This window comes from Leopardus geoffroyi, chromosome X (genome assembly GCF_018350155.1).
Source record: "Leopardus geoffroyi isolate Oge1 chromosome X, O.geoffroyi_Oge1_pat1.0, whole genome shotgun sequence".
NCBI classification, from domain to species: domain Eukaryota; kingdom Metazoa; phylum Chordata; class Mammalia; order Carnivora; family Felidae; genus Leopardus; species Leopardus geoffroyi.
Window position 1 is genome coordinate 36,705,788 of NC_059343.1, and position 22,849 is coordinate 36,728,636.

General features: G+C 40.7%; 1 protein-coding gene across 19 annotated transcripts in view; it reads right to left on the reverse strand.

Annotated features, from left to right (window-relative positions):
• CASK (calcium/calmodulin dependent serine protein kinase) overlaps positions 1–22,849 on the reverse strand; it is a 358,135-nt gene that overhangs the window by 116,732 nt on the left and 218,554 nt on the right. For all 19 annotated transcript variants that reach the window (XM_045471860.1, XM_045471852.1, XM_045471865.1 and 16 more), the window contains exons 6-8: positions 22,708–22,810; positions 15,097–15,272; positions 10,251–10,373 (exon numbers count right to left, since the gene is read on the reverse strand). In XM_045471860.1, coding sequence (XP_045327816.1) covers positions 10,251–10,373; positions 15,097–15,272; positions 22,708–22,810 — 402 coding nt within the window. The remainder of the gene's footprint in view (positions 1–10,250; positions 10,374–15,096; positions 15,273–22,707; positions 22,811–22,849) is intronic.

A 22,849-nucleotide genomic window follows, 5' to 3' on the forward strand; every position in this document is an offset into this window, starting at 1 on the left:
TGAATTTAAATGTAGAATTTTAGTCAGTCCTGTCAAAATTTCACCTTATTATCTGTGAAGTTCCTAAGGAATGAACACAAACACTTTAAAATTTATTTTCTATATTAATGACTAAAAATAGCAAGAGTTCCACTGGAGAGCAAAATTATATTTTTCTCGAGTACATATACAACACCTGATGTCAAAATATCTACAATTTGTATATCTGCTAGATTCTGTATGCTAAAACACCTTGGGAATGATTTTATTATCTTTAGGGACTTAATCTCCTTTTCCTGCACTTAGCCAGAGCAGGTTCACCAATACAGAAGACATAAGAATTTATTGAATAATTAACTAGCAGAGAGAAGCATAAAACTGCCATTTTATAACAAGCAATGGAATCTTGTAATGGATTGCTGTTACTGTTTGTGGAACATGCGGTGTATATGTATATGTGTACCCATATTACAGAATATTACTTGGCCATAAAAAAGAATGAAATCTTGCCATTCACAACATGGATGGACCTACTGGGTATTACCCTAAGTTAATGAAGTCAGACAGAGAAAGGCAAATACCACATGATTTCACTTATATGTAGGATCTAAAAGGCAAAACAGGTGCACCTGGCTGGCTCAGTCAGTAGAGCATGTGATTTTCAACCTCAAGGTCATGAGTTCAGGCCCCACGCTGGGCATGGAGCATACTTAAAAAAATAAAAATAAAATAAAAGACAAAACAAATGAACAAACAAAACTAGTAACAGACTCATAAATACAGAGGACAAACTGGTAGCTGTCACAGGAGAGGGTTGTGGGAGGACAGGTAAAATAGGTAAAGGGGATTAAGAAGTACAGACCTTCAGTTATAAAATAAGTAAGTTATGGGGATGAAAAGTACAGCACAGGGAATATAGTCAGTAATATTATAATTACTTTGTATGGTGACAGATGGTAACTACACTTATTGTAATGAGCACTGCACGATGGATAGAATTGTCGAATCACTACATTGTATACCTAAAACTAATACAACATGTGTCTGCTAAACCTCAATTTAAAAAATTGTAAAAAAAAAAAAATGAAAAAAACCCTGTGTTCTGCCTGGTGATGTTTAATCAACATATACTGAAAAGCAAACATCAAAATGGGCTTTGCATTATTTTTTGGGTAAAAGCTGTTTCTGCATTTTGATAGAGTAGAGGGGAGCGGAGAAAGCAAACCCAAGGTCTTTAACACAAGAGAAAGAACCCAAACAAAAAGGAGCTACATAATGTTATAGAGAGACAATGAGTTTGGAGTCAGAGTTTTTTTTTTTTTTTTTTTTTTTTATCTGTTTTGAGAGAGAGAAAGAGAACATGAGCAGGGGAGGGGCAGAGGGAGAGAGAATCCTAAGCAGGCTCCATGTGGTCAGCGCAGAGCCCAACACAGGGCTCGATCTCACAAATCGTGAGATCATGACCTGAGTCAAAATCAAGAGTTGGATTCTTAACCAACTGAGCCACCCAGGTGCCCCTGGAGTCAGAAAGGCTTCTGTTCAAATTCTGGGTCATTTATATATTGGCTGTATGACCTTACATTCTCTCAGTTGTTTCTTTTTGAAAACTAATCTTACAGGATTCTTACAAAGATTAAACAAGATGCTGTATAGGCACATGATTGGTTTTAATAATCCTTTTTATTAGTCAACATGTACAAACCTCTGATGTAAAGTAATTTGGGAGTGCTGTAAGTGTGTATGTGTGTGTGTGTGTCAACAGCTTACTAAATAAGCTGGGTTGTTTTCTAACTGAAAATATGTTCCTATTGCAGAAGAAAAAGGTAAAAATAAAACATAGTAAAAATTTCAGGGTATGAAACCTGTGACCCATTTGTAATGGTCTTTATTCACAGCTTCCAAAAAGGGTGAACCAAGTGACAGCATTTTTTTTTTCTATTGGGCTATTTTTTTTTTTAATGTTTATTTATTTTTGAGAGCAAGACAGAGCACAAGTGGGAGAGGGGCAGAGAGAGGGAGACACAGAATCTGAAATAGGTTCCAGGCTCTGAGCTGTCAGCACAGAGCCCAGTGCAGGGCTTGAACCCATGAACCGTGAGATCATGACCCGAGCTGAAGTTGGATGCTTAACTGACTGAACCACCCAGGTGCTCCCCAACTGCATTTTGCTTAAAATAAAATTGCTTAACATTTTAGGTATATGTAACAGAACATATTTCCACTGTTATTTAAAAAAAAAAAAAAAAAAAAAGGTCTTCACACCCTTTGTAGTCTCTGCAGATGGTGGAACAGAAATTGGTCCTTTGGCTAACGCCGACTGTGAGAGAAAGCCCAGGGAAAGTGGCTTAAAAGACACATGGCATCCCTGGATTCTAGAGCAAGAAATGGGCATTGGTGTTGATTTTTAAAGAATTCCCTATTCAACAGAATAAACACTTCTTCTTCCAAGGTTTAATTCTTTAGAGTTCTTGGTAACAAGGCTTTCCCTTTTGAATCACTGAGAAGACTCTGAAAGCTGGAGAAAAGGCCGACTGGGGAGGGATCCCAGGACCTGAGGGGTGACCTTTGGTGAGATCACTGGCTTTTTTTTTTTTTTTTTTTTGTCTCTTAACATACCCTCACCTGGGTATGTGCGCAGCCGCAACCTGGAAACTCCAAGGACAAGGAACACACAAAAAATGAACCCTAAGAAAATCTGACTCTCTTTAGCCAAGGGCTGAGAAGAGGTTTTTTCCTCTGGAGGACAGAATCCTTTTGACTGCACCCACCCTACCCCCAGGGAACAGATGTAAGCCGACCTGTTCCCCCCCCCCCCTCCACCAGCCCTTCCGGACCCAAGCAACAGCAAAGAGTTGGCGCCCCACTCTCTAGAGAGTAGGGGCAGTATCACAAAGAGAAGAGAGCTGGGGAAGGGGCTCTTTAAATCTACGTATGAAGTCTTTGGCACATCACCAATAAACCCAGGTATAAAACCGACCAGGATCAACACGGCAAAGAGCTTTGAGACTAAACTGTGGTTTAGTCTCCCAGGTTTCGAATGAGCCTCTGAGCAGCTCACAAGTGGGCCAGACCAGACTAGTGCAAAGGCTTTGAAAATGAAATTGGTGTTTCAGCTACAGCCCTAAAAGTGGGCCAGGATGTGTGTTCTGAATTTAATCAGGTTAGCTGCCTACTAAAATAGAAGATTTAAATAAGAGTCTCATAATATAATACTAAAAATGTCTAGCATACTATCTAAGATTACTCTTCATACCAAGAATCATAAAAAAATCTCAACCAAAGTGAGAAAAGACAACCAACAGATACCAACACAGATATGACACAGATATTAGAATCATCCAACTGGGATTTTTAAGCAGGTGGTATAAAAATGTTCCTAAGGGCACCTGGGTGGCTCAGTCGGTTAAGCATCCAACTCTTGATCTCAGCTCGGGTCATGATCAGGGTTTGTAAGATGGAGCCCTACATCCGGCTTTGCACTGACGGTGCAGAGCCTGCTTGAGATTCTCTCTGCACCTTCCCTGCTCACACATGCACAGGCACGTGCTCATGCTCTTGCTCTCAAAATAAATAAAAATTTCAAAAGAATTTTAAGAAAGATAAAAATGTTCCTAAAAGCAATTGCAAATGGTTAAAAAATGCTGACATTACCAAGTGCTGACAAGGATATAGAGCAACTGGTTCTCTCATACTCTGCTGGTGGGAGAGTAAAATCATACAGGTATTCTGGAAAATGATTTGGCAGTTTTTAGAAAGTTGAACATATACTTGCCATAGGACTTAGCAATCCCACTCACAGGTTTTTACTTTGGAGATGTTCATAGATGTATATAGATGTTCATAGCAGCTTTACTTGTATTAGCCCCAAACTGGAAACAACCCAAATGCCCTTCAAAAGGTGAATGGACAGGGGCGCCTGGGTGGCTCAGTCAGTTAAGCATCAGACTTTGGCTCAGATGGTGATCCTGTGGTTCACGGGTTCAAGCTCTGCTTTGGGCTCTGCACTGACAGCTGGGAGCCTGGAGTCTGCTTTGGATTCTGTGTCTCCCTCTCTCTCTGTCCCTCCCCCTACTCGAGTGTTCTCTCTCTCTCTCTCTCTAAAATAAAATAAACATTAAAAAATTTTTTGAAAAGGTGAATGGATAAAGAAGTGTTGTACATTCATACAGTGGAGTATTATTCAGTAATAAAAAGGAATGAACTATTGACACGCACAACAACTTGGATGGATCCCAAGGACATTATGCTAAAAACATAATGCTAATCTGTGAAGTAATAATAAATGTATACATTGGTATCTGACCCTGATTCCTAACACAGAGCCCTAAAACCCTTCTAAGTAGGGATGCTAAGAGAATCTTTTGTTCTAACATTTTGTCTTTGACCCCAGCTTCTGAGGCAGAGCTCCTAAAACACTTGTGATTTCCTAAGTGATAAGAGCACTGGGAGCATTTTTTGTCCTCATATTTGGTCTTTGACTCTGGTTCCGGACAGAGTTCCTAAATCCCATGGCATTTCCTGGGTGACAGAAGTGTCTTTGTTTTAATGAGGTGACTCTTAGTGGGCTCCTGGATGGGGGCTGGTCACCAGAAAGACCAAGTTATGAATAAAAGCTTGGGATTTTCAGTCCCATCTCCCATTTTGTTGAGAATGGAGAGGGACTGGAAAAGAGTTAATGATCAATGCATGCCTACATGATAAAACCTTTCATAAAATTTCCAAAAGTATGGGGTTTGGAGAGCTTCTGGGTTGATGAACATATGTACATGCCAGGAGCATGGTCTACCCCACCTTCTGTGGGAACAGAAACTTCTGCACTTGGGATCCTTCCAGATCTTGCTCTATGGATCTTTTCATCTGTATCCTTTACCATATTCTTTAGCATATAATAAACAGGTAAATGTAAGTGTTTCCCTCAGTTCTGTGAGCTGTTCCAGCAAATAATCAAATCCAAAGTTGGGAGTGGGTGGGTTATAGGAACCTCCAATTTGTAGTCAAGTCAGACAGAGGTTGTGGGTAACCTGGGGACCCACTCCTTGTGATTGGCAACGGAAGTGGGGGAGAGTCTCATGGGACCGAGCCTTTAACCTGTGGGATCTGCATGGACTTCAGTTAGTGTCAGAACTGAATTAAAATGTAGGACACCCAGGTAGTGTCAGAGAACTGCCTGGTGTGGGGAAAACACCCAGGCACACCTGGCATCAGAAGCGCTGTTGAGTGTGGTAGCTGCTTGAGAAGAAGAGAGAAACACACAGGAGATGTGAGTTTCTCTTAAATGGTTTACATATTGTATAATCCCATTTATTTAATAATCTCAAAAGGACAAAAATGATAGTGATGGACAATGGATCGATATTTACCAGGGGTTCCGGGTAGGGAGAGGATGTGATCATTAAGGGGTGACAGACCACTTCTATATCCCGATTATGGTCATGCTTATATACTTCCATATGATAAAATTTCACAGAAACACACACACAAATGCATATAAAAACTGGTGGAAATTGAGTAAGGCTTTCAGTTTAAGTGTTCCAATGCCATTTTCCTAGTTCTGGTTATATAAGGTGTTATCACCAGGAGGAAGAATGGCAAAGTGCACGTGGGAATTCTGTACTGTTTTTAACCACTTCTTTTTAAAAAAAAAAAAAAATTTTTTTTTAAAGATTTTAAGATTTTATTTTTAAGTAATCTGTACACCCAGTATGGGGCTTGAACTCACAACCCTGAGGTCAAGCGCTGCACATCTACTGACTGAGCCAGCCAGGCGTCCCTGTTTTTGCCACTTCTTTGTGAGTCTGAAATTATTTCAACATGAAAGGTTTATAAGGAATCATTTCCACTCTACATGGTTAACCTTCCTGTGGGCTTCCTAATTCTAAATACCTCGAATCACTCACTGAGCTTCACCAGTTTTCCCTCCTTAAAATCTCTCAGTCTGAGTATTTCTTTCCCACTCCCACCTTTACTCCCTGGGTCCAGGCCCCTGTCACTCCTGTCACAGCACAGCTTCTACAGGCTCTCTTTGCCTCTAGCTCTTGTATTCTGACAGACAACGCTTGTACATCCAGTGTCCAAAGGAATTCTACGAGCATGCTGCTTGCACTGTGTCATCACTCAAAAGCTTGCAGGAGCTTTTTACCATCTACACCCTAATATCCAAAGTACTTAAGGGGCACCTGGGTGGCTCAGTCAGTTGAGCATCCAACTTCGGCTTAGGTCATGATCTCTCAGTTTGTGGGTTTGAGCCCCATGTCCGGCTCTCTGCTGTCAGTGCAGAGCCTGCTTTGGATCCTCTGTCCTCCTCTCTCTCTGCCCCTCCCCTGCTTTCTCTCTCTCTCAAAAATAAACATTAAAAAAATAAAAAACCGGGGCGCCTGGGTAGGTCACTTGGTTAAGCATCTGACTTCGGCTCAGGTTATGATCTCACGGTTTGTGGGTTCGAGCCCCATGTTGGGCTCTGTGCTGACAGCTCAGAGTCTGGAGCCCGCTTCAGATTCTGTGTCTCCCTCTCTCTCTGCCCCTCCCCCACTCACACCCTGTCTTTCTCTCTCTCTCTCAAAAATAAATAAATTTTTAATAAATTTAAAAAATTTTTAATAAAAATTTTGTTAATAAAAAAAGTCAAAAAACAAAATAAAAACCAAAACAAAGTACTTAATTTGGCAATTCTAGATCATACGTATTCTCCCCTCAAACCAGAATTTCTGGTCTACCACTGTGCAATCCTTCAAATGGCTGATGTTTGTATTATACTAGTTTGCTTCCTGCCCCCCACTCCCACAGGGCCTGAACACTTTGTGATGCTTCGCCTGTGCTCTCCTGGACTTCCCACATGGAGGCCAGGGCCCCCTTCAGGCACACTAACACATGCGGTCCTCCCTGGAGTTTCAGACAGTGATCTCTCTTGTACCTCACTGGTCTCCCTGAGCCCACACTTCTGTACTCCTGTGAGGCTTCTCCATTGTGGCTTCTTTGAGCTTATCTTTCCAGGTGTTTATGTTATATCAGTATAATCTGAAAATCCATTTTGCAATCTGACCCTGCCGCCTTTCTCTCTCTGGTGTTTTTCCAAAATTCAAATGGACTAGCCTTCTAGAAATACCCTTTTCATGTTTTATTACAGTCAATATACTTTAGGGTCTACATATTAAGGTTACAAAGGGTGTGAAAAGAGCTCAGCCATCTACAAGGAAAGTACAATTTTAGTTGGTCTTACTTTTGCTGGAATGAATATTCATAGCAAACATCACTAATTTAGATAAAGGCATTAAACATACTATATTTTAACAATCATTAGGATATTTGCATATTACTTAGACTATTTCCTCAAAGTCTTTTTTTATATGAAATGATTGAATAGGACATTTTCTTCTTGTGGTTTTACCAAAGAAATCTTTTTTTTTTTTTTTTTTTTTTGACACAAAGTCATGGTATTATGACTTTGGGCACTCTTCATTATAAGTATTTTCATCATCTTATTTCTTCAATTTGCAGTTACACAGGAGTTTTTCATAACATGAACTATAGTTTAAATTTAGTGTTTTACTAAATCAACACGAATTACATCCACAGTAATGATTTACAAGTATACATGGACATATGTTTAAATATAAGAAGCCTGTACACATCAGCCAGATAACATTCTCATGGAATTATTCCATCTTCAGATAAAACATAAGGCGTCAAGGTAAACTAGTTCAGACATGGCACATGATTCTGAGCTTAAACAGCTTTTTGGAACTTTTTCATTTAAGTTACTGACATTTTTGTGTCTATTGTCTCTCTGGTGCCGGAAATCTACTATGTATTCAGATTATTTAGAACAAGAAGTATATTCACTGCAGGGATGAGGGTTTCCAAAAATAAACGTTAGTAGTCAAGGTAAGTATGATAATGAAAGCTAACTTTTCTAAAGGATCTTAAAAATGACTCATATGGCTACCATTTTCATTGTTCTTTGGCATTTAAACTAGCTTCTAGTGAACAAATGATCCCCATTATGGAGAAACTGAGAAAGGTAAAGGAGAAACAGGAGTCCTCCTCCCCCCCCACCACACTGGTCATTTCTGGGGGGAAAAATACTAAGAATGTATCTAAAAACTGTTTACCTACTCTCTTCTGGGGGAAATCAGGAATAACCAGAACTGAATGTTTCAAGTCAAGAAAAACTAGAACTGCATATCAGAGGGTTGAATGTGGATTTGATAATATTCTTAAGGAGACTCAAGATCCACTGGAATCTCAAAATTGTTTTCTAATATCATCATTCCGTGTCGTTGCCACTAAGATCCATCATTAATCTACACTTTAATATCTTATTGCTTCTCTCTGGAGAAGTAGCATAGTATCATATAATGAACATTCCTTCGTTCATTCATTAAATCATAACTAATATTTATTGAGCACTTAGTCTATGCCAGACACTTAGTAGAATGCTGGACAGAAGTGAACTAACAACTCCAAATTCCCACTCTGCTGCAGCTTGTAGTTTATAGGGGGTAAATAGACTACAAACAAAATATAGGTGTGTCTTATGGTGACGAATGCTATGGGGAACACTAAGGCAGGGAAGGAGGGGACAGGGAATACTAGCAGCAGGGGGCGTTCTTCTCCGTAATTTTAGATTGAGTGAACGGGAAAGATCTTACTAAGAAGCTGAGAGCTAAGCCAAGACTAGAAGGTGGTAAAGGAAGAAACCATGACTATGTCTGGGGAAGAGCGTTCCACGGAAAGAACACAACTAACATAGAGGCACTGAAGCCAGGATGTGCCTGCTGCCTGAGGAACCACAGTGAGGCCAATATGCAGGGAACAGAGTAAGAGGAGAGCAGTAGGGGGTGAAATAAGAGGTGTCAGGAAGCGAGAGTGTACCCTGGATTAAGAAAGAATCCCTCCGGCGAGAGGCCTGGTTTCAAGGTATGAATTCTGGACTCACCAGGGTACAAAGGGCATTTAAAGGCCATTAAACCAGATGAGGTCTCCAAGGGCCTGAGTGGAGACAGAGAAAAAGAGGAGCAAGGATGGAGGCCTGCGGCACCCTAATGTGAAGAGGTGCATGTGGGGAGATGAGGAGGAATCAGCATGATCTGAGAAGGCACAGCCAGAAAGGGAGAAGGGAAACCAGGAGAGCTAGGAGGCCTGAGGCCAAGGGAAGACAGCATTTCAGGACGGGTGTCAAATGGTACTGAGACGCCAAAAGGGAGAAGGCCTGAGATTTGACTTTAGCAATGTGAAGGTCATTACTGACTTGACAAGTGTGGTAGTGGAAGCTGGAGGTGGTTGTAGGGTCGGGAGGTGTGCGTGTGTGTATGTGTGTAATAAAAATAGACTGTAGCATATTAGGTTCAACAGAGACAGAAAAGCGATGATGCAGGAAAGGGGATATTGCTGGAGTGATGTCCTTGAGTAAGTGAAAAAGAGAGGACCTTGCACGCAAAGTAAAGCATGGTTTGGTAGGCTCAGTTAAAATCCTGGTTTAACCACTGACAACTCCTGTGACTTGGGGCAAGATTCTCAACGTCTCTGAGCCTTTGTTTTCTCACCTGTACGGTGAGAACTTCCTGGAATTACCGAACCATATAATGTCTTAATTAAATAGTGCTTTGCGTCGAAGTCCCAAGTTACAAGTTTCCTTAATATGCATCTGTGAGATAGGATAGAGAAAGAATTGAAAAAAATCGAGCTTTTTCCGGGGCACCTGGGTGGCTTGGTTGGCGAAGCGTCTGACTCAGGTCATGATCTCACTGTTCCTGAGATCGAACCCCGCATCAGGCTCTGCGTTGACAGTGGGGAGTCTGCTTAGGATTCTCTCTCTCAAAATAAATAAATAAATAAAATTTTAAAAGCTAGTATTTTCCGAAAACAGTCAATCCATATCTAGTATCTCTTGAAGTAAAAGTAATGTTATGAACCACATGGTTACGCCCAAGATTGTAACTTTTGGTCATAAACACAGTACTACTTCACTTGTTCGTGCTGCACATCTTTGGAACCTGTGTTGGTGGACAACCAACAGGCCTTCCTCCCTGGTACATTCTGCCTAAATCTGCTTCTAATCCCGCTGATAGCGGAATGTCACTAGAATGGTATATTCCTCTAGTCAGATATTTACAGAGGTTGTGCAGGAACAGCAAACAAGATGAATAAAAGTCAAAGAATAAAAAAAAAAGGACTCAGAAAAAAGATGTGAAGAGTTGCCCTGAGGAGCAATATACTCCTCTTGCTAGAAGGGTTCAGACAAAGTGTAGATAGCCACCTATAGGCTCAGGTACCTTAAGCCATGGGTGATTCAGTGCTTCATAAACGGTGATCCTTTCAGCTGGATCCAGCATCAGCATGCGACGGACTAGGTCTTTGGCACTTTCAGAGATATGGCTCCACTGCCTTGGATTCATCTGAAGAGAAGGAAAGGAAAATTGCATAGTTACTGCCCAGGGAGAAGTTAACATTCACCATTGATGTAACATTCCTACACTGTTTCAATGTGAATACAATTCTCAAAGAACAGAAATCTGATTCTATAGGTTTGCTTTCTAAGGAAGAGGACAAAGGCAAGTCTTTGGTGGCTGTTGCTACGTATATGAGGTTTCGTATCAATAAGCATCCCTTACATATGTTCTTGATGTCACAGAAGTTATAATATTTTTAATAGTTGAAGAATAGAATGCTCACAACTTCAGTTTCTACCTTAGCTGAAGAGACTAGATACTTTGATTTAGAAAGGATTAAAATTTTTAGGTTAAAAATTTCAAAGAAATTTTTAAAACCTTCTCTCTTGAAAAACTGGAATCCACAGTATTTGTGAAGTTATGCAAAGTTCCTACTAGGATATTTTGGTCACTATATATCAATTTCAGTATTTTAGAAAACATACACTGCTACCATCGGCCCTAGAGAATAACCCATTCACTTGTATATTGTCTTCAGTGAAGTTACTTTTGCCCCTCTTGTAGAAAGATGAGACAACTCAGCCACAAGGTCAATTGACTAAAGTCAAACAAATGGATAAAAACTATGAGTTGACCAAAGGATACAAGGCTTGTGAGAAAGTGGATCTGTGAGGAAAAGAGCAAGGTGGCTCCAGGGGAAAAAGAGTATTTCCGAGACCAGGAAGAAGAAAAAGGGAAGGGACGCTTAGGGCTTGCCGCTGGGAAGGTAAGTGGGGACAGGTGGGGAGAGGCCAGTGGGGCCTCATTCCTTATTTAGTATCAAGAAGCCAACTGGCCGGGTGAGTTTGCATAAGATGCCTGGTGCCAGGAGCTAGCAATACCATGGGTTGAATGAGAGGAGACCTAGATCACCTTCTAAGGGAGAAAGATGGAGAATAAAGTCCCTAACAATTTAAAGCCAAACGAAATCACGACTTGCATCACAGTTCACAGGAATCACTACAGTGTGGCCAAGGGTTAGCATTTGACACTGAAATTCGCTCTGGCTACTAGGAGGTTCCATACTGGTGGATGGGGAGTGAAAGATGTTCCTTGTTCTTTTTCTAACAGGCAGAATTCCAAACAAGAGTCACTTCTGCTTGTCAGATCTCTTAACTAAAGTGACTGCCTTACTGTTGGCCATCCTACTGAAATTGTCATCAATTGGTCAGTTTGAAATAATGTAGGTGATTGCATGAGGCTTAGCCTTGTTCCCTCTTCCCCATCCTGGAGCAGATGTGCTCTTTAAGGTTGGAATGATTTATCCTCAGGGAAAGGGTTGAGAAGTTATCTGCAACTGGCAGTAAGATTTCTCAAGTGAGTAGAGGTTGAGAAGTAGATGCTCCCCCATCCTGTTTCTGAGGGAGTCCAATCCAGGGTTTCCCTCTTTCTGTGGCTGAGAAGAGTAGCTGAAATTAATCTGGGAGGTTGAGTTTATAAGGGGAACAAAACAGGGCTACAGAACAGTCTCGCTTATTTGAAAACTAAAGCCATGGACGCCTTGACCAGCTGTGGACGTACCGACTGGCTACCCATGATGATAGACAGTGACACACTGCATCTTTTCATACTTTGGGAAACATATTTTTGTCTTTTAGAAAAAAGTTAATTGAAATTAAATGTTAGCATATATCCCAGTTAAGTGGTATTCTCAGATATCTACCTTAAAAGATCAAGTAAGCTAGCAAATGAGAAAAGTTCAACTAAAATCGCTTAAGGCCAGTAGCAGTTTATAAACTATAACAGTTTTTAAAAGAGGCCATCAAAATTTTCTTGAAAAACACCCCTATAGATCAAGGATTTTGTTCATAGTTTTTCTGTTAAGAACCACTAGGGTGATGAAACTCTTTTTGAGGTTTGCTTCAAAATAATCGGCTAGTATGTGGAATACAGATCAAACCAGATTGGCTATATGTTGCTAAGTGGTGAAGCTGGGGGTTCACTGTACTCTTATCGCTACTACTTTTGTTTGAAATTTTCAACAAAAAAATGTAAAAATAAATGCTGACAGAATCACAGCACAGTATGTATGTGTGTATGTGTGTATACATACATATACATATATACATATGAAAGGCCCACCAGCTTTATCATCGATGGTAGAGATGGATCTCTACTTCAAACAAAGCTGCTGAAAATGTGGGGCTTTTGTATTAAAAAAAAAAAAGGCATGAATATAAGTGAGAGGTGAGGTTAGCCAAATAAAAGAGTAAATAAGTTATTAACATCAAAGCTTCAAACCTCCAGGTACAGAAACTATGATATAGCTGTCACGCCCATCTGACTTACTATAGTACTAAGAATGGAGGTTTTAAAATAATTTAATTTTTGGCCTGTGTGAAGAGCCCACATTTCTTACAAAGAAACAAAAAAACTATTCAGTGCTTTAAAAATAGAGGAAATCAAATACCAGAGGCTGCTGGAATGAAGCACATTGCCTTGGAAACCAGGAAGTTAGCAACTAAACTAGCACAAAGGAAGAATTCTATTATTAGCAAATGCTTATAACTCCAAAAGGCAGGTGGGAGATTTTATTATACGGTATCTACGTCATAAGTCACTGTGAGGATAAAATGAGTTAAATATGAGTGCTTAGCAACAGTTCCAGGCACATACTAAGTGCTATGTGTGAGTTAGCTATCATTACTTCTAGTATTAGTATTATGATGCTGATGCATTGCTAATTGTGTTTATTTTCATATGTTAAGTACCTGTGGTTTCACTTGGCAAAATTCAATGAGAAAGCCAGGGCCATGCATTCCTGACAGCCACTCACAATTTCCAGGGATTGGAGGAGGATGATTACTTACAAGCAGTTTCCTGAGACATTTAGTTACCTTGGAAGGATTGATTTTATTCCCCAGTGGCCAACTGACTCTAAGAGAAGCAGAACAAAACCTATACTTAAAACATCTTTCTCTGTTAACGGAGTTTTGGCATAGACCTTAATCCAAATAAAACAAGAGGCAAACCTGCATGCCCTTATAGGCTGATGATACATAAGGCTAAAAATTAAAAGCATAACTCATTTGCACCTCTACAGGCTTCACTTACGGTTTAAAAGGACAAGGCTGTGGGCTCGCTGCTGTCAGCACAGAGCCCTCTTCGAACCCTCTGCCCCCCTCTCCCCTGCTTGCACGCATGCTCTCTCAAAAGTAAAATATTAAAAAAAGAAAAAAGGACAAGGCTGCCACTCTGAAGCTACTTTGCCTTTCATTTCTTTTGTCCCCCGTTTCCTGGAAGTCCTTTATAAAACTCTAACATTACTGAGGCAATGAAAAGAAAACAGGTCTCACAGTTTTGGAGTCTGGCACTACACAAACCCGTGTGTTTGGTCTTATGTTACCAGGCATGGCTGAAAATGAAACAGTGCTTCTGTTGAATAGAAAGTACAGGTTTCAGTAGTATGGGGCGGAAAAAGAAGCCCAACATAAGCCGCCCTGATCTGGTATCCAGACACACACTCCCCCATGTTTCCCACACACAGCATCTGACTCTGTCAGCCACACATGATGGTAGAGGGCAAATGGACGGAAGAGCTGGGACAGTGAGACCAACCTTTAGCTTATGAATTTTCAAGTGTTCCTTAGCTCTTTTTGCTATAGCCACTCACAATGTCAGTGATGAATTTAATTTTTTAATAATGCAAGTAATAACACACTATTCACAAGACTGGGAACAATGTATGTGGTTTCTAATCCACAGGAGTCTAAGAAGAATATGAATGTTTAAGTCCCACCAAAATGGCTCTAAATTATGTTGTGAGATGCAGCTGTGATAGTGGCATTTTGGTTTATCCTGGGATGTAAATGACAAGGGTTTCAGCAGTGCTACTTGACTATATAACGTGGAACAAGATGTGTGGTAAAGCAAAACAAATAAAGGCTCATATGAAATATAAAATATAGAATTGCTAACTCACTGGGATGAAATTTCCACTTTCACTAAAAATTGAGCAAAAAGCTTTAAAAATGAAGCCCTTTCCCCAAATTATGGAAAGAAGGGCCAAATAAGTTTATTTTCTAAGATTAGCCTGAATAGGCGGTCTGGTCACCCCAGGAAGAATGGGTACTTTTGAAATCTGGGCTCACGTGTGTCACAAACATCTCACCTGAGGTAAAATAAAAAGGTCAAATTCTATCACAGTAAATTCCAAGGGTCATTCCAAATTCTTTCCCCAAACTAGAATTTTATTTGAAATAAGTAGGGCACTAACCAAACAATTTCTCTGACCTAGCTTAATGGGCAGTTTTGCTAGAATGGATTTGTGAGAAAAGCATTGGTTTTCTGAATCTGAGGGCCCAAGACTCCTAAACTGTTGATTTGCACATACAGGATTCTGTATCAAAGAGGACTAAGGTCCCTGTTTTCTAGCCTAAACATGGGGTTGTGTTCCAAACATGTGGGATAGACTTCAGGTGCAGCACCAAGGAGAGGGGAATTGAGGGGCAAGGCCGTGGTTGTTTTGAAGCCAGTCTCCTCCTCCCTTCTGCCTAGACGACAGTGCAGCTGACAGTGATTCAGAAATTTACTTGAGGCCTATATTATCTGACAAGGCAAGTGGATCAATGAACTTTTCTCTGACTGGGTAACTACGTGACAATCAGGAAGTCCAAAGGCAGATAGCAACTTCACATTTTTCAGAATATTTTAATTTCAATACAAAAATAAAACATTCATAATATATTACCTTATATTTTCCTTTAATAATGCCTTCAAACAATCTTTCCTTGGTTCCATAAAAAGGCAAGCAACCACTTAGCAGGATAAAAAGGATCACGCCACAACCCCAGACATCTACAGGTTTTCCATAAGGCTCTCTTTTGACAACTTCTGGGGCCATAAAATGAGGTGTTCCAACGCGTCCTACGTTTCAAACAACAACAAGGAAGAATGTTTACATAAAATGGGCTTTAACTGAAAATAGAACAATAACAGTTTCAAGGAAAAGTTTTAACAATATAAATATTCTCTTACCACCTCCACCTCCATAAAATCAAGGGGCAAAAAAGGCAGAAGGAAAATCATTATTTAATCACCTCTTGAAAATACGAGCCCAGGACAGGTACTTTTTTTGTTGTTGTTTATTTTTTTACTTTTATTAAATTTTTTTTTGATGCTTTTTTATTTTTGAGAGGGAGGGACAGAGAGAGAGAGAGAGAGAGAGAGAGAGAGAGAGTGTGTGTGTCAGACAGACACAGACTCCAAAGCAGGCTCCAGGCTCCGAGCTGTCAGCACAGAGCCCGGCACGGGGCTCGAACCCACGAACTGTGGGTCAGATCATGACCTGAGCCGAAGTCGGACGCTTAACCGACTGAGCCACCCAGGTGCCCTTTTGTTTTTTTAAAAGAGATTTTATTTTTAAGTAATCTCTACACCTAGCGTGGGACTTGAAATCACAACCCCAAGATCAAGAGCCACATGCTCAGGGGCACCTGGGTGGCTCAGTTGGTTAAGTGACCTATTCTTGATTTCGGCTCAGGTCATGATCTCACGGTTCGTGGAATGGAGCCCTACATGGCCTCCATCTTCTTTAAAGAGTTTTCTCTCCAACCCCCATCAAACCTAGCTTTTAGGAAGGAATCTGATAGCAGTTACTTGTACACTAGTAATCATCTTTTAACTCAGTATTCCTACATGAGTCTTTTCTTCTACTGCAGAATGAAAAGCTGTGCCCTGTAGGGAAATTACTGTGGGAGGGGAAGTGCCCACCAGCCTTGGCAACTCTTCTTGCATGCAGGCCCGGCCTTCGCCTTTTTTCCTTCCCCCTTTCCCTGCCCCTTCTCCCTTATCATATCGAGTCCAAGATAATTTTTTTAGTTTCAACACCGCGTGACACTTTATCTAGAGCTGAGAACTGTGGTTTAAAGAAATAATAATAAAAAAAGGACCTTTGCTGTGGGTCATTATGGTTCCCCTTCTTCCCACATAATGGAAGAGGTTAACTTCGGAGTTCAGAGAATGAAAATATTCTCACTTAAAATGTGCAGTAGACCAGTGGAAACTATACTAGTTGGAAGGGAAGATTTTTATTCCATATTGCCTCATTTTGCTTCCTCTGATAACACTGAGAAGCTGAAAGAACGAGAGCTAAGCCTCCTACTTCATGAACATGCTGGACAGTTCGCCTTGTTCTGATGGCAGGAGCTGGGCAAAGCAGGGCAAGAGATCAAGGTACCAGTCAGGGTACCAGCACCATGGCCCCAGTCAAGCACCTTCTTACAGCTGGGATGAGGTTTTGAAACTCAACTTGACTCCTACACCACTTCCTACATGAGAAAGGCCTGAGCAACTCAAAAAGGAGATTCTCTCTGTTTACCTGGATGAAAGACTACCCCAGTCTGGAAAATTAGCATTTATTCTTTTTAATATGTTTTTTAACATTTATTTTTGAGACACAGAAAGGGAGACAGAGCACAAGCAAGGCGGGGGGCAGAGAGAGAGACACACACACAGAATCTGAAGCAGGCTCCAGGCTCTGAGCTGTCAGCACAGAGCTCGATGCGGGCTTGAACCCACAAACCGTGAGATCATGACCTGAGCCCAAGTCACATGGTTAACCGACTGAGCCACCCAGGTGCCCCTGTTTTAATGTTTTTAAATTTATTTTGAGAGAGAGAGAGAGAGCGCGCGTGCAAGTGAGAGAGAGCACAAGTTGAGGGAGGGGAAGAGAGAGAAGGAGACACAGAATCTGAAGCAGGCTCCAGGCTCTGAGCTGTCAGCACAGAGCCCGATGCGGGCTCGAACCCACAAACCGTGAGACCATGACCTGAGCCCAAGTCAGATGGTTAACCAACTGAGCCACCCAGGTGCCCCTGTTTTAATGTTTTTAAATTTATTTTGAGAGAGAGAGAGAGAAAGAAAAAGAGAGACAGAGGCAGGCAGAGAGACAGAGGGAGAGAGGATCCCAAACAGGCTCCACTCTTTCAGCACAGAGCCTGATGTGGGACTCGATCCTACGAACCATGAGATCATGACCTGAAATCAAGAGTCAGACGCTTAAGCGACTGAGCCACCCAGGCACCCTTAATGTTCATTCATTTTTTTTTTTTTTTTTGTTCATTCATTTTTTAAAAAAAAGTTTATTTATTTAATTTTGACGGGGTGGGGGCAGAGAGAGAGAGAATCCCAAGCAGGCTCCCCACTGACCCATGACTGATGCAGGGCTCAAACTTGTGAACTGTGAGAGCATGACCTGGTCTGAAGTTGGATGTTTAACTGATTGAGCCATGCCAGGTGCCCCCGCTCATTCTTGAGGAACATACATGTCTTTTGGTTCCAGAATTTGCTCACAGATGATGGGGGAAAGAATATATAGGAATGAGTTTTTTACAGTATCTTATGCCGATCGGTAGGTGAAAGGACTAGAGTTCACCCTTAACACACACCAACCTTCCCAGACTCCTTGCTTGCGATCACTTGACTTTTCCTTCTTTGTGGTCTCTTGATTTTTATGATTTTGACTTCCTGTTCTTAGAATTTTGTGGTCAATTACCAAACCAAATTACACGTCACTATATCTGACAAAGTTCAGATATACATTTAAATATTTAAAGGTCAGATTTGGGGATAATATAATAAAATCTCATTACCTGGAAGCTCAGGATAAGGAGTTGTTCTGAATAGCTACCTATTCAATACTTTAGGACTTGAATCTTTACACACTCAAACCGTTTTTACTTTAATAATTTTGGATGGTTGTCTTTCTACAATTTTTGGACTTCTTTTACACAAGATGATGCACATAATTTAACCATTTCTTGATGACTCAGAATTGTCCTGCGGGTATCCATGAAAGAAGTATGCTGTAGAACAGAAAATGCCCTCAGGAACTTCATGGGTATGCAAGGGCCAAGTTCTTCAGTATTAAATGGGGGCTGTGCTTTCTACCCTTTGGTATCTGCTCAATATACTGTTTCTGTCAGGCTTTCATTTCTTTTCTCTTACTGTGCTTACTCCAGCCTTGTCTTCTCCTAATCTGTTGCATAAAATCTGCTGTTAACCAGAAACTGATTAGCAACCAGATTTTCATTTATTTCCTAACAATTTCCCAAGTGCCTGCTAGGTCCTAGACATAGTGGGAGGTGCTGTGGACATCCAGAGGGATAAACTATGATCCCCCTTGTCCTCACAAAGCTCAGTCTTTGATGTGATTACGAATCCCTGCATCAAATATGACCTGGAGGTATGTAGCCCAGATAGTTATGGTGGAATGGAAGAGAAGGAATAGGGTTGCCTAACTTGGGATGGTGAAGATCAGCCTGCTTTTTAAGAGGAGATGATTGTCAGCTCAGCCTCTCAGCCTTCAGGAGCAGTAAGAGTTAAGTAGATACTGAAAATGACAAAAGGTATTCCAATCACAGGGAGTAGCAGGTGCAAAGCATGAAGGAACGTGAATCCATAAAACTATGAAAAATGGCAGCATGCCAGTTTCAGACAGTGTGTCCTCAGAAGCCCATTTGAGAAGACCATGAATAGGTATTAAGGTCAAGAAACATCTTGCTGCAAAAATAATTGCTCTGTAGGTTCCTAGTTATCTTCTGGATAAGTAAGTTTTCCAAATAGCAGGATTTCAGACAGGTTAAATGTGAATACATGTAAGTGGTTTCTACTCTATGGAATATATAAAGGAGAGAATTCTTTTCTATTTGGAGGACTGAGTAATCAAAGATTCCAACTGACAGGGGAATAGCTGTTAAGTATTAGCAAACAAGCTAACAGTAGCATAGTTTCAAAAACACCTTAAACAGTAAGAAAGCTTTCTACAAGAGGGTATCTTTTGTCTACATATGTTATATTTAAAGACACTATAATGCGTGAAGTAGTTATTTCAAGACTGGAAGGATAGGTATGCTAAGAAATGACATTTTGACCATCAGAAAGATTTTAATTCTAGAATCACCGAGAAAAATAAATTTTGCAAAAAATTAAATTTTTTGCAAAAAAAAAATTTTTTTCAAAATCAGCTTTAAAAATGTACAATTTAGGGGCGCCTGGGTGGCTCAGTAGGTTAAGCATCCAACTTCGGCACAGGTCATGATCTTGAAGTTCGTGGGTTCGAGCCCTGCATCGGGCTCTGTGCTGACAGCTGAGAGCCTGGAGCCTGCTTCAGATTCTGTGTCTCCCTCGCTCTCTGCCCCTCCCCCACTAACACTCACTCTTTCTGTCTCTCTCAAATATAAATAAGCATTAAGAAAAAAATATATACAATTTAGGGGAAAAGTTCATGGACTTCAAGAAAGTAGATTAACATGTAGAAAATGTCTAGGTAAGTGTAATGAGTCTGTTTTTCCCCTTCAATAAAGATGCACAGTTGGGGCGCCTGGGTGGCGCAGTCGGTTAAGCGTCCGACTTCAGCCAGGTCACGATCTCGCGGTCCGTGAGTTCGAGCCCCGCGTCGGGCTCTGGGTTGATGGCTCAGAGCCTGGAGCCTGTTTCCGATTCTGTGTCTCCCTCTCTCTCCGACCCTCCCCTGTTCATGCTCTGTCTCTCTCTGTCCCAAAAATAAATAAAAACATTGAAAAAAAATTAAAAAAAAAAAAAAAAAAAAAAAAAAAAAAAGATGCACAGTAAAATACGAAGCTGATGCTTTGAATACTAATAGGATACCCCAGATAAAGAGAAACAAAGTCATTATATGTGGCCCGTATAGAACATATAAAAAGGACTTTGTGTCATTTCATTTCATCTCATCAACTGTGGGTATGTAATCATCAGAATTTATTTGTTATAATTGTGTAGTCTTTCCACAGGGATGATCTGTACAAATACCAGATTTAAGAGAGGTAGTTTAATAGCAACATTTGTTTAAAACCAACTTGGGAGTTGCAGTTGATTGCAAAATCAATATGAGCCAGTGGTGTTACGTGGCTGTCCAAGAAGCTAATGCAATTTGGTAAGCCTGATAGAAATGTAAGACCCACAGCAAAAGCAACAGCCCCAAGTGCTGCTGGACTGCACCTGTCATTGTGCTCAGTCTTGGCTCCAGTGAGGAGATTCTCATATAAGGAATGGCTAAATTAACCTAGGCAAGTTAATCTGGATCAGACTTTGGGGCACACGATCACTGTCTTTAACCATCTGAATGGCTGTGATGTGGAAGGATTAAAATTGGTGTGCATGGCCCCGCAAGTCAGAAGTAGCACCACTGGGTGGAAATGATGGAAAGATGGATTTCTGTTCTATGCAAAGATTAATGTTTCAGTATGTAAGCTTTCCAAAAACGGAAATATGGGCCCAGATCATAGTGAATTCTTTGCCAGCTGAGGAATTAAACTAGAGCCCAGCCTTTGCTGGGAATTTTATGAGAGAAGGCAATCATTGGTTACAAGACTGGAGAAGTTAAGGCCCTTGGCATTCTGAGATTCAATGATTCTACAATTAAATGATGTGTTCCTATCTGATCCTAAAGTCAGTCCTTCTAATCACAGAAGCAAGTTCTGAATTAGGGGAAAAAAATCAGTTTTTAAAACTATACTTGTTGCAATTTTTCACATTGTTGGAAATGATTAGCTGGAAGAGAATGTAAAACTAGAAGAAAATGTAAACATAATTTAATTTTATTTTTAAATTTATTTTTAGTTGTTTTTTTAAGTATGATCCATGCTTAGTGTGGAGCCCAACATGAGGCTTGAACTCACGACCCTGAGATCAAGACCCGAGCTGAGATCAAGAGTCGGACGCTTAACTGACTGAGACACTCAGGTGCCCCATAAACATAATTTTATTTTGAATGTTTAATTTTTTTGAGAGAGAGAGAGGGACAGAGTGTGAGTGGGGAAGGGTCAGAGAGAGGGGGAGGCACAGAATCTGAAGCAGGCTCCAGGCTCTGAGCTGGTAGCACAGAGCCAAACGGGGGGCTCGAACTCCCAAGCCGTGAGATCATGACCTGAGCCAAAGTCAGATGCTTAACCGACTGAGCCACCTAGGTGCCCCTAAACATAATTTTTATTAAGTTTATTTATTTGTTTTGAAACAGAGAGAGCAAGCAGGGGGCAGACAGAGAGAGGGGGAGAGGGAGAGGGGGAGGGAGAGGGAGAGAGAGGGAAAGAGAATCCCAAGCAGGCTCTGCACTGTCAGTGACCAGGCAGATGCAGGACCTGAACTCACGAACTGTGACTGAGATCAAGAGTTCGACACTTAACTGACCGAGTCACCTGGGCGCCGTCCTCCCTTAAACACAATTTAATTTTAGAGGGCTATGTGATGAAATAACAATTTAAAGAATACAACTATGACTCCTGGCTCATTTTTCAAAAGATGGTCTGTTAACACTGCTTTGATGTGTTAGTAATGGTGTCTTAAATTAAATGAAATATCCTATGTAACAAATTAAAGTTTTGATATTTATTATTTGTTAGGTATTTGAATTTAATATAAGCGTTCATGAAAGATGATAGGTTCAAAAAATTTCCTTTGATATTTTTTTTTTCATATTTTTCGTCTTTGTGAAGGCTGGCAGTATCAGGAGACAGCAAATCGAAGGCACGGACTACATAATTGATAATTTACAGAATGGAGAACTACGTCATTTGCAAAACCAAGGGACAGAACTAAAACCAAGGCAGCATTCTGAGCTGAAGTCTATTGAAAGGAATAAATAAAAATCCAAATTCTTGAATCTGGAATTAGCAGCATCCACCTCTGTACACTAGTGGAGAAAATGTCTATTTTTAACCTTTCTGCTATTTTTTTCTGGCATGGGAATTTTCTAATTATGTTTTGCTTTGGCTAATAATAAAATCAGTCTGCATTCACATCTGCTTGCTCTTCCCAAATACGCAGATTGATAGCTTGAGCAGGACACTTTCACAAATAAAAAGAGGAAAACAGTATGAAATTAAACATTAGCCTTTGATGTAAACCTCAAAGTGGTTAATCCACATGTTTTAGAATGGACTTCACTTGGCCAGTTCAACTTTATTTTTAAGTACGCTCTATGTCCAGTGTGGGACTTGCACTCACGACCCCAAGATCAGGAGTCACATGCTCTACTAACTGAGCCAGCCAGGTGCCCCTGGCCAGTTCAACTTTAGAAGTCACTTTGCCCCATATATCACCTTATTCCAACAATGTTTTAATCTCTGTATGTATAGGCTCACTTCTCTGCCAAGTGGTGGGAATACAAAGAGTAAAAGCACAGTCTATTCTAAAGGTTCAAAATCATATGATGGCACTTTTTTTTGGAGGGGGGGGGCATAATGGGTATGAAACACTGATGGGCTAATATTTAGTTTGAAAGTTTTACACCAGCCTGAAAGTGACCAGATTTTGAAGGAAGTTTTTAAAAACGTGTTCTTACCTCCAGCTACAAGTCCGGACTCCCCTAATTGAATAGCTACCCCAAAGCCCCCAAGTTTAACAGGTGCCGAGTTTTCCTTTGAGGCGAGGAGAACACAGTGGGGCTGGAAAGAAAAACAGACAAACAACAAACCAAAGATAAG